Source organism: Podarcis bocagei (assembly GCF_964188305.1).
Source record: "Podarcis bocagei genome assembly, chromosome: 5".
Taxonomy (NCBI): Eukaryota; Metazoa; Chordata; class Lepidosauria; order Squamata; family Lacertidae; genus Podarcis; species Podarcis bocagei.
Window position 1 is genome coordinate 41,700,608 of NC_138129.1, and position 17,056 is coordinate 41,717,663.

The 17,056-nt window shown below is 43.4% G+C and overlaps 2 protein-coding genes across 2 annotated transcripts in view; one reads left to right on the forward strand and one right to left on the reverse strand.

Annotated features, from left to right (window-relative positions):
• The window catches only part of LOC308586679 (polymeric immunoglobulin receptor-like), a 305,363-nt gene that overhangs the window by 205,266 nt on the left and 83,041 nt on the right, over positions 1-17,056 (forward strand). The window lies entirely within an intron of this gene.
• The window catches only part of MAPKAPK2 (MAPK activated protein kinase 2), an 84,147-nt gene continuing 78,537 nt past the window's right edge, over positions 11,447-17,056 (reverse strand). Inside the window, exons 7-10 of the mRNA XM_081193554.1 lie at positions 15,695-15,819; positions 14,452-14,537; positions 13,926-14,006; positions 11,447-13,412 (exon numbers count right to left, since the gene is read on the reverse strand). Of these exons, the coding sequence (XP_081049680.1) occupies positions 13,269-13,412; positions 13,926-14,006; positions 14,452-14,537; positions 15,695-15,819 (436 nt within the window). The 3' untranslated portion in view covers positions 11,447-13,268. The remainder of the gene's footprint in view (positions 13,413-13,925; positions 14,007-14,451; positions 14,538-15,694; positions 15,820-17,056) is intronic.

Here is a 17,056-nt window from a genome sequence, read left to right on the forward strand (position 1 = left end):
GGAGACCTCTGCTTCTCCCACTGGAGAGCCAGTGTGGTGTAGTGGTTAAGAGCGGTAGTCTCGTAATCTGGTGAACCAAGTTCGCTTCCCCACTCCTCCACATGCAGCTGCTGGGTGACCTTGGGCCAGTCACACTTCTCTGAAGTCTCTCAGCCCCACTCACCTCACAGAGTGTTTGTTGTGGGGGAGGAAGGGAAAGGAGAATGTTAGCCACTTTGAGACTCCTTCGGGTAGTGATAAAGCGGGATATCAAATCCAAACTCTTCTTCTTCTTCACAGAGCTGCAATTCCCAGAGCTCCGCAGCAAGATGAAGATATGGTTAAACAACTCTGGTATTTGTAGCACCGTGACAGGAATAAGAGTCCCCTAACAACTCTCAGCACCTTTACCAAACTACAGTTGTCGGGATTCTTTGGGGAAAGCCATGACTATTAAAGTGGTGGAGTGAAGCTTTAAATGTTAAATGGTGTGGATGTGGCCAAAAATAGTGTCAATGGAGCCACTGTCACAAACTCCCAGAAGCATGTCAAAAGAGAAACTCAGGGTTCAGTTCATATGGCATCAGAGTCAGCAGAGGCTGTGGTGTCTTTAGGATATATGGCTTTATTTACACATATATACAACCCAAGCATAATATGGAGGGGCTCACAGAATTAACACCCCAACAGATCTTACTTCTCCCTTGGTCACAGGGCTCATCCACACTTCCTTTTGTGCCATGCTTCGAGGCACAGTTCCATGTTTTCCCAGGAAAACCTGCCTTTCACCACTGAGTGGAACAAATGGCAATTGGGCTTCCAGTGGATTGCTATTTGCTCTGAATCAGTTGTAAAACATGGGTTTTCCAATTATTCTCCACAGTGTCTTCAACTGCTCAGAGGTTTGCTAGATATTCACCAAACATTTGCTTATGGTATCCTTAACTTGCATACTCATATCCGATCGATATTTCCTTTCAACATTTGATATTTGACAGTGTTTCATACTTGTACAAGCTGACATGGGCAGCTAACATGGGCAAGCAGCATGCAATGTTTGTTGACATTAAATTATATTTAGCAGCTTGCCACACTTGTATGTTTTAGCGGACATCAAATATGTAATATTCAAAACTATCAACAGTTTCCAGTAAAGTTACATTGACTCCGTTTTGGGACGGACGGGGTGGAATTCACGATTTTAAAAAAATGTACCGTATCTTGAATCTGAAATATCCCATCCAAACTTTTAGTGGCAAGACTGGAAGATTTATCAGATTTTTGAATTTGTTAAAATATTGTGTTGACAGTTTCCTCTGTATTTTATTACTTTATAATATTATGAAGTTTTAATGATGTCATTGTACCTCATCATTATACTTTTCTATGAGTTGGAAGCTTGTAAATAATCTAATAAATAAATAAATAAATAAATAAATAAATAATGCTCTACAATTCACTTGCCCACCTGACTATTTCACCCCACACCTATATTCCTGGGGTAGAATTAAGCGTCACTAAAATACAATTTTCCATCTGTGGCCATTTCTGTTTACCTGGTAGAACAATCACCCCTCTCATGTCCTGCATTTTCCCAACCATCCAGAGTGAATTTGGGGGGTGGGGGTGGGGGGAAGCAGCAGGGAGAGAAGAGAGAAGCTCTATTAATTAAACAGCAGTTTAATCTGGGCCCTGGGGACTTTCCCCCATATAATTCATCATGTGCTAGATGGAAATCAGAGCACAGAGTGAAGCTGTTACAACAATCATTTTGCCATGCATTCAGAATTTAGAGCAGACCAAGCAACGAGAGCTAAGGCGCAGTATTGTAACGTATGCAAGCTTTTAGTCTCTTTCTGCCAACTTCCGGTTAGTAACTCATTATTTGTCTTGGCATATTGGTGCTGGTGAATGTTCCTGGAACAGTGTTGTACTGATGTTGTTAGATAAAGCAGTAAGCGAGTGCCATCGTGTTCACACTGGCTAGCAGAGCAATTTTTAGGCTAGGCGCATTGTGTTTAAACGGCATATTTCCATACACAGGTGGTGACCATTTCATGTAGGGGTTCCGTTCCTGGCCCCCGCGGACATTAGCAGAACATGCATAAGCATGTCCCACCCCCTTATCCCCTCCCCCTTATGCCCGTGTTACACCCTCTTCTGGGTCCAAAAGGACCTGCGCATTGGCGATCACGTATCAGCTGGTCACTCCTAAAATGCTCACCACCCGTAACTAATCTAGATTAACATCCAAATAGCTTTGGCAAACATTTCAAAATTAGAAAATCTGTAGTAATTAGTGAGCCCCATTGCCATTATATAAGAGAACAAGGGAGGTGTTCATGATGAGTTCTGGCACCTCTTTTTCTGGAAAAATAGCACTGGTGCTATGTATTAAATCACTTGGTCATCTTTCTCAAAAACTATGCAACATGATTTACATTAGATAGCATCAGACAAAATTTGACAACCATCTGCCATCACAGCAACAAGCAAAGGTACTGCTTATAGTCAAAATGTGTTTGCAACAATTTTACCTGGAATTGCATCAGCCATATGCAAACAAGAAACTGGTGCAAGTACTGAGAATTTAGAGGATTCTGTTGAAAACTCAAATTGTTAATCTAATAAACATTTATTGATGTACAGTGGTACCTCGCAAGACGAATGCCTCGCAAGACAAAAAACTCGCTAGACGAAAGGGGTTTTGTTTTTTGAGCTGCTTCGCAAGACGATTTCCCCTATGGGCTTGCTTCGCAATACGGAAACGTCTTGCAAGTTTGTTTCCTTTTTCTTAACACTGTTAATACAGTTGCGACTTGACTTCGAGGAGCAACTCATAGAAACGCGGTGTGGTAGCCTTTTTTGAGGTTTTTAAAGACTTTGGTGATTTTTGAAGCTTTTCCAAAACTTTCCTGACACTGTGCTTCGCAAGACGAAAAAACTCGTGGAACGAATTAATTTCGTCTTGCGAGGCACCACTGTACTGTATTTTTCCATGTATAAGACTAGGTTTTTTTAAAGCAAAAAAATAGGTTTAAAATTGGGGCTCGTCTTATACATGGGTAGTGCTGAGGGGTGTTTTCTTAATTTGGAGTCCCCAAAAATAGGGGGCGTCTTATACATCTTATACACGGGAAAATACAGTAAATTCTTCCATAAGGCCTCTGGTTATTTTAGGGTGGGGAAAACTGCCGCCACTATACATGTATGATGGGGAAGCATTTGATTTTACTTCCCAATATCACATGCTATTGTGGTTTGGAATTTAAAATATGAGTTGGCCTGAGTGAGTCTATATGACGGTGTTAGTGATATAACACCATAAACAAACAGCATCAGAGAAGACCACAAACTTCTCTCATCAAACTAGCTGGCTACCACTTCTGCCTTTCATGGGGAATATTTTTAACTGGGAGAGAATTTAGGCCAAATAAAAATATGCTGATTATGGATGACATGTTTTTTCACATCCTTTTGATTATAAGCCTGAGGGCAATGGCCATCTTACTACAGTGGTACCCCGCAAGACGAATGCCTTGCAAGACGGAAAACCCGCAAGACGAAAGGGTTTTCTGTTTTGGAGGCGCTTCGCAAGACGAATTTCCCTATGGGCTTGCTTCGCAAGACGAAAGCCCATGGGGAAATCTCCGGGGACCTGTTTTAAATTGCTGGCGGTCGGGAGCAAAGACTTTCGCCCACAGCCGGCCTTCAGAAGAGGTCCTGGACCTCTTCTGAAGGCCGGCGGGGGGGCAAAAGTCTTTGCTCCCCCCCACCTGCCTTCCCGGGACAGCGGAGACTTCTCCGCTGCCCCGGGCGATCTTAAAATGCTGGCGGGCGGGAGCGAAGCGCCCCGCTCGGGATGACGGCGTAGACCTGCCTGCAGTCCCGGGACGGCAGGCAGCTCTGTGCCGCCATCCCGAGCGGGGCGGGACTTAGCGCCCCGCTCGGGATGGCAGCGTAGACCTGCCTGCAGTCCCGGGCTGGCAGGCAGCTCTGTTCCGCCATCCCGAGCGGGGCAGGACTTAGCGCCCCGCTCGGGATGGCGGCGCAGAGCTGCGCTGGTCCCAGGACCGCAGGCAGCTCTGCACGGCCACCGGGAGCGGGGCGGAGCTTCTCTGCTGTCCCGGGGAGATTTTAAAATGCTGGGGGTCGGCAGCGAACGCTTCGCTCCCGCCCGCCAGCATTTTAAAATCTCCCCGGGACAGCAGAGGCTTCGCTCCCGCCCGCCAGCATTTTAAAATCGCCCCGGGACAGCAGGGGCTTTTAAAATGCTGGCGGTCGGCAGCAAAGCCCTCCTGTCCCCGGAGCTTGCGGGGCGGGAGGTGGGAAGAAGGGCTTTTCTTCCCACCGCCAGCCTTCAGAAGAGGTCGGGGGACAGACTGTCCCCGGACCTGGTCTGAAGGCGGTTTCCCTAGGAACGCATTAATTGATTTTCAATGCATTCCTATGGGAAACCGTGCTTCGCAAGACGAAAAACTCGCAAGAAGAAAAAACTTGCGGAACGAATTAATTTCGTCTTGCGAGGCACCACTGTACTGTGTTAGTTTTTGTACACCACGTTGAGGTCTTTTTGGCTAAAAAGCAGGTTATGAGTCTATGGCCATACTACCCTGAACACGCCCGATCTTGTCTGATCTCAGAAGCTAAGCAGGATCAGGCCTGGTTAGTACTTGGATGGGGAGAAGCAGGTTATGGATAGGAAGCATAGGAACATAGGAAGCTACATTATTCTGAGCCCAGTCATTGGTCCATCTAGCTCAGCAATGTCGGAACTGACTGGCAATAGTTCTCTAGGGTTTCAGGCAGGGGTCTCTGGGCCTTACCTGAAGATGCCAGGAATTGACCTTCAGGATGCAAAGCAGATGTGGTACCACTGAGCTATGGCTCTTCCCCATGGTTTCAATCAATTATTCTAAAGTGGCATCAGTGAGAATTTTTTTCCTGCTCAGTGTGAAGCAGTGGTCTCTGTATGCTACTTGAGCACTGGAAAGACAGCTTATAATTTTTAAAACGATAGTTATGGCGCGAATGAAGAACTCATTGCGCATTATCAAATAAGTAGGTTTGTTAAGAACTGGAAATCCAGTGATGGAATTATTATTATTTATTAAATTTGTATGCCGCCCTTCATCTGAAGATCACAGGGGCAGTTTACAACATAAAAATACAAAATGAAAATACAAAATACTTGATAAAACAAAAGCCAAGCAAACCAGTAACTTCCCCTCCCACAGACACATTTTAAAGCCCTTAGAATGTTCATCAGCCCAATGCCTGGTTGAAGAGTTTTCTCCTGTCACCGATGTGTAATGAAGGCGCCAGGAATGTAGGAAGGAAGGCGAAAGGGTAGAGAAAAGAGGTGTGGGCTGCACTAATACTCTAGTAGAGGAGTAGCCTCCATTTACTTTATTTTGGGATACATTTGTATGTATCCAAACGGCGTTGTTGAAAAACCAGAAGTGTTGATGTCTGCTAAACATGTGCTTGCTGGTTTGGGTATATTTTCATTACTAAATAGAACACAGGGAATGGGAGTAAACCAGGCACCCACTCTCTCCTCCCCACTTTGAGGACTTTATTCCCATGAGACTCACTTTTGCCACTGGAGATAGACTGGGAGTGGGGAATTAAAGGCTCCATTATTATCAAATAATGGAGGTGTGTAAACAGGACAGGAAAATTGGCTTCCAGGTGGAGAAATCAAAATTAGAAACAGAACTGTTAGAACCCAATACTAAGAATTTGTCAAGAATGTATAACTTGTTGCTGAAATGGAAATACACAAGATGAAACAGTTAAATCAGCCATGATTAAGTGGGCACAAGACATTGGTCATAATATTATGTTTGCTGACTGGGAACAGTTGTGGACCACCGGTATAAAATTTACGGCATGTAATGCCTTAAGAGAGAATATTATGAAAATGATTTACAGGTGGTACATGACCCCAGTCAAGCTAGCAAAAATCTACCATTTGCCTGATAATAAGTGTTGGAAATGTAAAGAGATTGAAGGTACTTTTTATCACCTTTGGTGGACGTGCCCGAAGATTAAGGCTTTCTGGGAAATCATATATAATGAAATGAAAAAGGTACTTAAATGTACTTTTCCCAAGAAACCAGAAGCCTTTCTCTTGGGCATTGTCGGCCAATTGGTGCCAAAGAAAGACAGGACTTTTTTATGTATGCTACTACAGCAGCATGAATTCTCATCGTAAAGTATTGGAAGACACAGGATCTACCCACTCTGGAAGAATGGCAGATGAAGGTGATATACTATATGGGACTGGCTGAAATGACTGGCAGAATCCGAGACCAGGGGAAAGAGACGGCGGAAGAAGATTGGAAGAAATTCAAAATTTATCTTAAGAAATATTGTAAAATTAATGAGTGTTAGAATGTTGAGGTTATAGAAAAAAGGGGACTACAGCTGTAAAAGATTAAGTAAAAGAAAAGAACAAGGGAAAATTAGATAAACTCAAGGGGGACTATTTGCTGAAACAAATTTCGAAATTGGGATGCAGAAAGGGGAGGTACGGGGAAGTCGGTGAAGTAAGGTTTAAGAAAAAAGGATTTGAAATTATACATGTTTGTTTATGTGTTTGTTTGTTTGTTTGTATTGTGTATTGTTTGTGTTTATATAAATTGTGAAAAACCAATAAAAAAAATTATTTAAAAAAAAGGGAGTGGGGAATTAAAGTGTGCAGCACAGCGAACCAAGCAGTAGGGGGGGAGTATTTTACTCCTGTCTCCCATCCATTTAGGCTGTGATCCTAACCCCCACTTACACAAGAGTAAGGTCCATTGAATTAATGTCTGCTTCTGAGTATGCATGATTAGGATTAAAGGTAAAGGTAAAGGGACCCCTGACCATTAGGTCCAGTCGTGACCGACTCTGGGGTTGCGGTGCTCATCTTGCTTTATTGGCCGAGGGAGCCGGCGTACAGCTTGACTAAGCCGCTTCTGGTGAACCAGAGCAGCACACGGAAACGCCGTTTACCTTCCCACCGGAGTGGTACCTATTTATCTACTTGCACTTTGACGTGCTTTCAAAGTGCTAGGTTGGCAGGAGCAGGGACTGAGCAACGGGAGCTCACCCCGTCGCGGGGATTTGAACCGCCGACCTTACGATCAGCAAGTCCTAGGCACTGAGGTTTTACCCACAACGCTACCCACGTCCCCTGATTAGGATTACGTTGTGATTAAAAAATATATATAGACCCACAGTCTATTTTTATAGCCAAACAGTGAGTGTGTGTTTAGCAAACATACTTATGTGTCATTTGGTCCTATGAGTTTTAGTTCCAGAATGATTTAATATTTGTTGTGCTGTACTATCTAAACTTTGCTGTACTATCTGAACTTTACTTATTATCACTTTGTTTTAAAAAGTCTAAACTACCCACCAATCCAAGTACAGTGGTACCTCAGGTTAAGAACTTAATTCGTTCTGGAGGTCTGTTCTTAACCTGAAACTGTTCTTAACCTGAGGTACCACTTTAGCTCATGGGGCCTCCCGCTGCCGCCATGCGATTTCTGTTCTCATCCTGAAGCAAAGTTCTTAACCCAAGGTACTATTTCTGTGTTAGCGGAGTCTGTAACCTGAATCGTCTGTAACCTGAAGCATCTGTAACCCGAGGTACCACTGTAATCTGATAATACAATAAACCATAACACATCATAAAATAGTAAAGACTAAAAGGCAGCAGCTAAAAACCCTTTAAAATGGCTGGGCAAACATGTCTTAAACTGGCACTGAAATCATTGGAATGCCAATTCATCTCCTCTAGGGTGGAAATTTCAAAACCAGGGTGCTACCACAGAAAAGGCACCTTTCTGCAAGTATAACTCACTTCAGCAAGTGGCGGCATTCAGAGAAAGACCTCAGTCGGCAATCCTAATAATCATAACACTACGTTAAGTTGTCTCTAAAGTATCTGTCTTTTTAGGGAGGAAAATGGTGATGATGTAAAACAAACCAACCCTGAACATAGTTATTTATAGACATATGTACCATCTGATAAAACTCATTATCAGTGTTCTAATAAATATTCCTTCCTCCCCACCTACAGAAGGTGGTTGTGTCCGTAATCGTTGTCATTAGGTGAAAATACAGCATCATCTTTGCTCAACTTGTTCCAAACACAGTCATAAAATGATATATTTATCTCACAGCTAGCCGTGACTTCCAGTTATACTTATGATGCAGCAAAATGGCATCACACCTTCAATTTATCTTGGAACATGTTGTTTTGAAATTACCTCCGGTTTTCAGTAGAAATTCTAAACCAGCACCTTCTTATAAAGTGAATTAAAGGTCAACATGAACCCAATAACTTAACAAAGGTAATTAACACACTGTAACATCTATCAAGCATTTGTAAACACTGTTTATAAACACAGTTTTATACCGTTTCCTGTTCTGAGGTCAGTTCTGTGCAAATTGCATGCAGACAGGGGCTTGGATGCAAAACGCCCCACGTGCCAGTGGACTGCAAATCCATCCAGTGAGGCTGCTTATTTTCCATCCCAGCCTGCATACACTTTTGCAGCTCCAGCCCTTTTCATACTGAGGCAGTGTTAAAGCTGGTGTCAATGTTTTGCCATACTTTAATAAGATCCCTGCTTGCAATTCAAAATTCTTAATTCTGACAAGCAACCAATTAGATAGCTTACCTTAAACCTTTTTGGCCGGGTGGGCTAACTCTTTATCTACCCCCTCCAGACAGGCAGAGTTTGACAGGTGGCTAGGGCCACCCACCTCTCCCTCATCTGATGACATGATGATATTAGGTGATTGATAGGTGGGTGGTTTCAACCGCTTGCCAAAGTTGGCCTGTGGTTTGGGGGAAAGGGTCTGCTTCATCTACACATTCCCCACAGAATGCACTGGCAAAGCAGAATGGCTAGGACCATTTGCTTGAGAACTTTGAATCTCATTCAGCTGGACTCTGAACCTCCTGAACAAGTTCACTTCTACATTCAAATTCTCACCACCTCCCACTCATTGACAAAACAGTTCCTTTGAACTGTGATGCCTTCACAGAAATGAGTGCCATTTCATATTTGTTTTACTCTCAGCTAGGAGCAAAGTGTGAGAAAAAGGGTGTGTTGCTACTTCCATCAACAGAGTTGCAACCCCAAGGATGCCACCATTCTAACTCATGAGACCAAATTCAACTAGATAGTTGCACTAGTGGGATCTAGCACTATGACTTCCAGTAGCACAGTGGGGTTTCCTCCTCTCCTCCCCCTGGGACCCTTGCTATGGGCAAGAATGTGCCCATAGAAACATTTGACTATTTTCTGATTTGGTACCTGTTTTCTTTACAAGCCGCTTTCAACATGAAAGCTATTATGCGGGGAGCGGGTACAGCCACTGACTGACTTAGTCAAGGAGGCCAAGAAACATGACTCTTTTTATGCCAACTTGGCACTCTTCAATAGAATTCACTTAGAAACAGATTTGTACAAGATTACCCACAACTCAGGCGTGGTATAGCTAGCTAAATAAATGACTGTAACTCGAATTCTTGGATGAACTGCATGCAGTCTTCTTTGCATGAGTTGAAATGCAGTAAGGCCTTAACAGTTGTGGCTACTCTGGTGGAAATGAGCAAAAGTGTGATTTTTTTGTTTTGTTTGCGTCATTCTTATGCTCTTGTTATAATCTGTTGTGTTGATAAATACCTCTGTAATAATATATATACAGTGGTACCTTGGGTTAAGTACTTAATTTGTTCCAGAGGTCTGTTCTTAACCTGAAACTGTTCTTAACCTGAAGCACCACTTTAGCTAATGGGGCCTCCCGCTGCTGCCGCTGTGCCACTGGAGCACGATTTCTGTTCTCATCCTGAAGCAAAGTTCTTAACCCGAGGTACTATTTCTGGGTTAGCGGAGGCTGTAACCTGAAGCGCATGTAACCCGAGGTACCACTGTACTGAGAAAAGGCAATGAAAGTGTTCAAAAAATTAGTGGAGTTTACCAGCTCAAAAAGAATGTATAAATTGGCCTCTAAGGGAATGAAGGTCCAAGCAACAAAAAATAGGCTGATATATGGTGCATCAAGTGCCATTAAATAAATTTATATTGATGCAATATACTTCAGCATCTCCAAAAATATATATATCTTTTTTAAAAAACAAAGCAACAGAGCTGCTGGAAGGTACAAATCTGCCTATACAATTAACTATAATGCTGAGTTTTCAACAGCAAGAAAGAGGTTTCTCTGGTTTCCTTCTGTGTCACGTTGAGGTAGTTGAGCTGTTTCATTCCTCTGCTCAACTCATGGCTTCCAACTCTACAATTCGCCCTCAGTGACAAATGCTGATTTCAGTGCTGTTTGCTCAGAAAAAGATACTGGCAAGCCACAGTCTTTTCCAATGGCAGCCATACACGAGCTTTCACAACATTTTGTGTGTATACCGATAAGTGTTGCAAAGGCCAAATTACAATGCGTGCGCTGGAGAAAGCCTAAATTTGTCTGGTACCTTTGCCCTTCTATTTGTGTGCTCACATGTTAAAATCTCTTGGCCAGATTTTAAAAGCTGCACGTGACATCGGCCTTACAGAAGCAGTGTCACAAAATCCAGGAAGCACTCTCTTCAAAACCCAGAATGTTACTTAAAGCCAGTTTAAGGGCAATGGATGCACCAGAGCTAGACAACTGGCTCTGTCTAGTGGAGGCTTCCTGTCAATATAGAGCAGATCCACACCATACATTTAAAATACAGAACTTCCCCCAAAGAATCCTGGGAACTGTAGTTCCCTCTCACAAAGCTACAAATCCCAGCACCCTTAACGAAACAGTTTCTATAAATCTTTTTTTTTGGGGGGGGGGAGTGTCCCACTTCTGACACCAGTGTAACACATCACTCCAATCTCTGGTGTGAGATTCCAGAGGTTCCAGGTGCTTACCCTAGGGCACGTGTTTCCTTTTGGAAATGAGGCACAGCAGAGACTCTACAATATACGGTTTATTTACACATATATACAGCCTGAGCCTACAATGGAGGGGCAGACTGAAGTTGGTGGCACATTGTTCCACCACTAGGTCTGCCTGGGAATTAAGATCAATGTCAGAGGCCTTGCTCTCTCAATGCCATCTCAGGAGATTCTCATTGGCAGCATCATATACTCTCCCCAACTGAATATTGCAGTAGATATCTGAAATAGATATTATTGAAGTGTTATATATACGATGCTCGATTCTTTTCATGTGGCTCTTCCATGCCAATATCCTCCAAGTAGCCACTGCTGGTATATGTCTGAAACTCCCTGCTTGCATGCCGTCTTATCACAATCCACAACTCATTGTATGTGAATAGCTGATCTGTATTAAAATCATAACTGCTAGAAAACTCTTTGATCACACTTCTGTGCTACAGATATAGCCAGCCCTTCCTGAGCCAAAGTCTGTTCTGGCTTCCCCCACCCCCCACCATGGATCACACAAACACAAACTCTGATGTATTGGGCATCTTTAATCCAAAATGGGAAAAAAGCAGAGCAAATAATTTTTTTCCCCAGCAATGAGACACCCCCAACAACAAAAATTAAAACTTTTTTTTTTTACAAATTAAAATTTCATACAGTGTCTAAAATGCCACCTAAAAGCTAAACCTTTCTTTTAAAAAAAAGGGGGAAGTGTGTGTTTTTAAAACACTAGTATGCCAGTGAAACAAACGTGGCAAAAGATATTCATTCATGGACTAAAGATATACAGAAAGAGGCAGAAAAAGGGATTGACCACCAGCATAATGAGGCAAAAGTTTATGTGAAGGAATACTTTCCTGCTTTTCTTCCCTAAGGTACAGGTAGAGTAAGACTCAAGAGAGCTTGACTTTAGACAAATGTGCCCAAGTCTTGCGGCACGTCAATTCCCTCCTTCAAACTTCAGCTGAGACTTTTTGGTTTTCTAGGCAGAATTCCCATCATCATATTAACATTTGTGCCATCTGGCTATTCAACACCCAAAGATGCTAAGGAATACATCTAAAAAAGACTCATTTTTATGGTACTGTTTCTGTTTTTTCTTCACATATCAGAGTGTGCATGTGGCAGGTTCTGTCCCACATGAGCTCCAAGTTATATTCCAATGAGATGCAAATCTCAGATTTGAGCCTTTTGCTATGTGCTCCAAATAGTTGCAGTTTCCTGGTAAAGTAAAAGATCAGGATGGTTGTGAACAGCAACACAGAACAAGAGCCACAACAAAACAGCTGGAGTGGAGGATATGAGGCTGCAACCTTGCAGCATGAGATCTTTAGAACTGCATCAAGGTCTTAAGTTTTAACACTGCACAAGATGGTGGTGGAAACTGGGCAACAGGACATATTCTGATGTAGTGCTCCAGGAAGGCTGCATCAGTTATTGAAACAGATCAATCATGAACTTCTCCACTCAACAAACACCTACTTTCCATCCCTCCCACCCACCCAAATAACCCTGAGATCATAACTGAATTCTGGGTGCTTCATGGACCCTCCCCACACACTACCCCTCAAAAATTCAAGGTAGAATACAGAAGGGGGTGGGCCTTCCTGCCTATACTTACAATATCCATCCTATCACATTATTACATACAATCCACAAACACACAAGTGAGAGGAAGTCAATCCTGTGATTGCACAGTTAGAGGCAGAAGGCTTTCAGTTTAAGGAGCCCTATTGTACTTGGGACAATAACTTCCCAAACTGAATTTAAGGTCCATCAGCCAAGGAACAGTTCTTGATGTTAAATGAAGACCACAGTATCGTCAGTGCCTTTGTTTTCAGGTGGAATTCTTCAACAGCCCTGGCCTTTTGTTGTTGTTGTCGACACAAACTGAAAGCCTTTAACTCTAAAACAACAACCGCTGTACTCAGCACAGGACTCCTATCTTGATTTCAGCTCTACAGTAGTTTTAAAAATATAGATTATATATATTTTATTTATATTATTAACCTTTAAATGGTGATCACAGGAATTTCAGTGTCTCTGAAGGAGGAAAAAACCAAGGGGGGATGTTACTAAACAAACAAAATCTGATTACCAGAAATATTTCCCTACAGGACCAGGGGCTGGGAAATAACATAAAAGTATGTTTTGTACATAGAGCAGCTGTCTCCTGCTGGACCTCAGAAAGGTCAGAACCATGAGAGGCAGCTAAAAAAAAAATAACTAGTCTGGTATAAAGATCTGAATTCCATGTGTTTGATATGACAGTCTTTATCTCCAATTTGTTTTAAAAAATATATAGATATAGTTATTGCTTTCACAACCACCAGGTTTGGCTCTACTGAATCCTCAGTGGGGGAGTGCTGTAGGTTCAGCGGGGTTTGCTTTCTTCCGCCTCTTCATAAGCAACGGGTTGGATGAATCTTCGATTTTCTTAATCTTGATTTGTTCATAATCCACTCTCATGGTGGCCAAGGCACTTGTCATCTCCTCCTACAAATGTGAGGTAGAGGAAACAAATTAACATCTGGCTAGCCAAATTATTCTAGCTTCAGTTATTACTGTCATCCAGAGGAAAGATCCTATTTGTAACTTAACAGTGGGCACAAAAGACTACTTCCAAGTTCAGACTGTGGTAGAGTGAGGAGGGCCTTTAAGCCTGCATATCTGGCATTACCTACTACAGTGGAACTTCGGTTTTCAAATGTAATCCAGTGCGGAAGACCGTCCAACTTCCGAAATGTTTGAAAACCAAGGATCAATGGGCAGTTGGCAAAATCCATTGGGAAAAAAAGGAAAAACACGCAGCGAAAGCTTCCGGGTTTTTGGCATTCGGGTTCTGAATCGTTTGGCTTCCGAGACGCTCGAAAACTGAGGTTCCACTGTACAGGCTAGGAGTGGCTTGCAGCACTGATGGACAGGCTCACAATCACTTACACCTGGAGTTGCGTAACCTTCATCCATGCTGCTTAGCAGTGTGTGAGATGAAACTTGCAGACAACTTACCTTAACGTCCTCCCAAAGATCTTTCTCTTCTTTCAAAACTCTGCTAGTGTGCAGCGGGGTTTGTGGCACTTGCATTGATTGCTGCAGAGGGAAGACAAATGGAGCTTTAGTCTAGGGATTGGGGAGCCTCCGGCCTGGGAAACTCTCTTTCCAGTCCTTGGGACTTGCCAAGACTTCTTCTGTCCTTTTTTGACTGGCTGGGTGGTGATCATGCCCCTTGCCTGATCGGATTTAGTGGTGTGTGTACTGTAGAAGCCTCTGACTTCTGCATGGCTGGAATACAGCCTCCACCCAGTGCTCTGCCCACTTTCCCCTCTGGCCCCATCCACTTTTGCCTCTCTTCTCTCTCCCCTGCCCCCTTACTGGCATGCAGCTGCAGGAGTTTTCTCACAATGGAACTGGCGACTGAGCTGAAAAATGTTTCCCCTCTATCTATAAAGCTACCTCAGACTCCCTGCACTCATGTTTCTCAGCCTAGGCTTCTGCGCCAGTTTTTCTTCCTGAGAAATGACAGGTGGATTCTTACCATGATCCAAGGGTGATTCATGAACTCCATTATAGTCATTCGCTGGGTTGGATCCGTCTTCAGCAAATTCCGGATCAGCTGCTTAACTGAAGGTGGAGGAAAGGCAACAGCATTAACAACAACACACACTGTGTCTCGTCACCTCGTTCCAAAGCTCTCTTCAGATGTTGCAGAAATCCTGAAGCTTGCACGGCAAAAGGAGAGACAATGTACACAAAGGGATGGGTCTATTTCAAGGAGAACATGCTTTGACTCATATAAAAACCTGAAGAGACTTCTCCTGAGCAAATACGTTGCTTGTGGAGATAACACATGAAAAGTACTCTGAAGACTCTTAATACTAATTAATTTTAGTACATATGATGAGTAATGTACTTGAAAGAATTGTCATGTGTGACATTGTGGGGCCTGGCCTTTTGGGGGGGGGGTGCAGTGTTTATTTTTATTCATTTTCCCACTCTCCATGTTGCAACCTTTTTATATCATGCATGCACAAGATAACAAAGGGAGTGGGGAGAGTCAATCTGGCCATGGGCTGTTAGGGTGTGGAGGTCCAGGGGGAACCCTCACCTTGCCAAAGCCTCCAAACACAGGAGCAGAATCCCGTAGGGGAAGGAAGGAAAAGGAAGAAGAGAAAGGCAGGGGAAAGGAAAAGCAGAAGCTGTTATGTACTGAAGTTCTCACCCTGGGCCAGCAGGGGGATACTGTAAATAGTTATGCAAATAAGGGATCGAAAGTGACATTCAGTGATTGGATAGTTTTAGAAAATTGTTACAGTTACGTTCTACTGGAGCTCTATATAAGCAGGCTGACTGAACCCTTCAGTTCAGTTCTGTTCTGGCCTTTGAATAAACAAGAGCTGTTTGAAGAATCGCTGTGTTGTCTGATATGTTCACCCACAACTTAACAGAAGCCATACTATGGGGGCAGCAGGCACTTTTTCTTCCCTGGCAGCAAAACACTCCAGCTATGGTGGCCCAGAACAATTTCTCTGAACCAGAGCAAGACCTCCTCTTGAGCCATAGCTTAGTCATGAGTAAAAAGGCCACTCATGAAAGGCAAGAGAGCCAAGGAATGAATGAGGTTAGTGCAGGGGTGGGTAATGTTGGGGGTTGTATTCCAACAACATCTGGAAGGCCACAGGTTAGCCAACCCTAGCCCAGAGAATCACATTTTTTTCAGGTTTTGAAATCCCATTTTCCCTTTCAGAGGAGAATAGCAGCTTCTGTTCACAAACATTTACCTTCCTCAGATACTTCTGACCACTCTGGGTTGGGAAATTCGTACTGACCCATCCGGATCCGTTTCTTCATGCCCGGAGAAATGGCCAGACCATGGTTGGAATAGAAAGGGGGGTACCCGCACAACCTGGGCAAAAGAGAAAAACAGAGAAATGACATGTAGAAGAGAAGTCCATTTTGAATGCCAAACTGATCTAATGTGCTTCCCCCCCCCAAAAAAAGGTATCATTTTTATTGTTTGTACTATAAAAGGCTGTCAGGTAAGAGAGTCCACTACAGCAGTGGAGAACCTCTAGCCCAAGGCTCTAAGTTAGGTTTGCTAGGCCTCTCTCTGCCTTAGGCCTGTGAGGCCATTTTTGGCAAACCACGCCTATCTGTCAGTCACTTGGCATCTGTTATCTCCAATCTAAACAATACAGTGCTAAGATGAGAGATAACTCTGTGCTCACTCTATGAACAGGAAGTTGTCAAAGGGCTGGCAGCATTTTCCTGATCTTCCACCTTAGCGCTGTGAGACCACAGTCCTAGCGTCAGAGAGAACACCCTGCTCCTGCTGTTTACTATCTAAGAGCAAACAGAGACTTATCTCTGATCTTTATGCTTATTGGACCTGGGGAATCATCTCTGTAGTTCCACTGTACTTCCAGGCACAGTGCAACACTGGGAAACCAGCCCTGACCCACAGCTCATATTGGAGAGAAAGGCTGAGGTCCCTCTTGTTACACTTGTTGACAGAAAGCAATGGAGCACTCCCCCTGGCAAACATGGAAAGCTAAATTGTGAACTTTTGTGAACCTGGGTGATGAAGGGCCCTGGGGAGACAGGTTAAGGGCACAGCTGTGCTATACAGGGAGCAGCAAGAAAGCACTAGCATCAGTGGGATAAGGAAACATGCTGTCTTGTACACATTTGTTTAGCATGTTTCCTGCCCTTCTCTTCAGCACAAATGCGCTCCAAGCAGCAATCTAACTAAAAGGACATTAGGAAAAACAGGTTCCAAGGTACTTTAAATGTTAAAACCACTTTGAGGTGTGGCATGCTGCAAACCACCTGCCTAAATCAGGGGTGCCCAAACTTTTTTCAAAGAGGGCCAGATTTGATGAAGTGAACATGCGTGAAGGCCGACCAAAGTTGTTGAGGTGTTTTTTTTAGGATTGAAATTGCTGAGCTTTATTAGGATTTTTACTCCAGGACATATGCTGCCATGGGGGCCAGATTAAATCGACTGACAGACCAGATTAGGCCACCGAAACGGACTCTGGATATGCCTGGCCTAAATCCTATGAGCCATTGTCTCAGTGCATTAGTAGCTCATCAACTGGGAAAAACATTTTAGCAATGACTCAGCATATAAAACAAGCAGC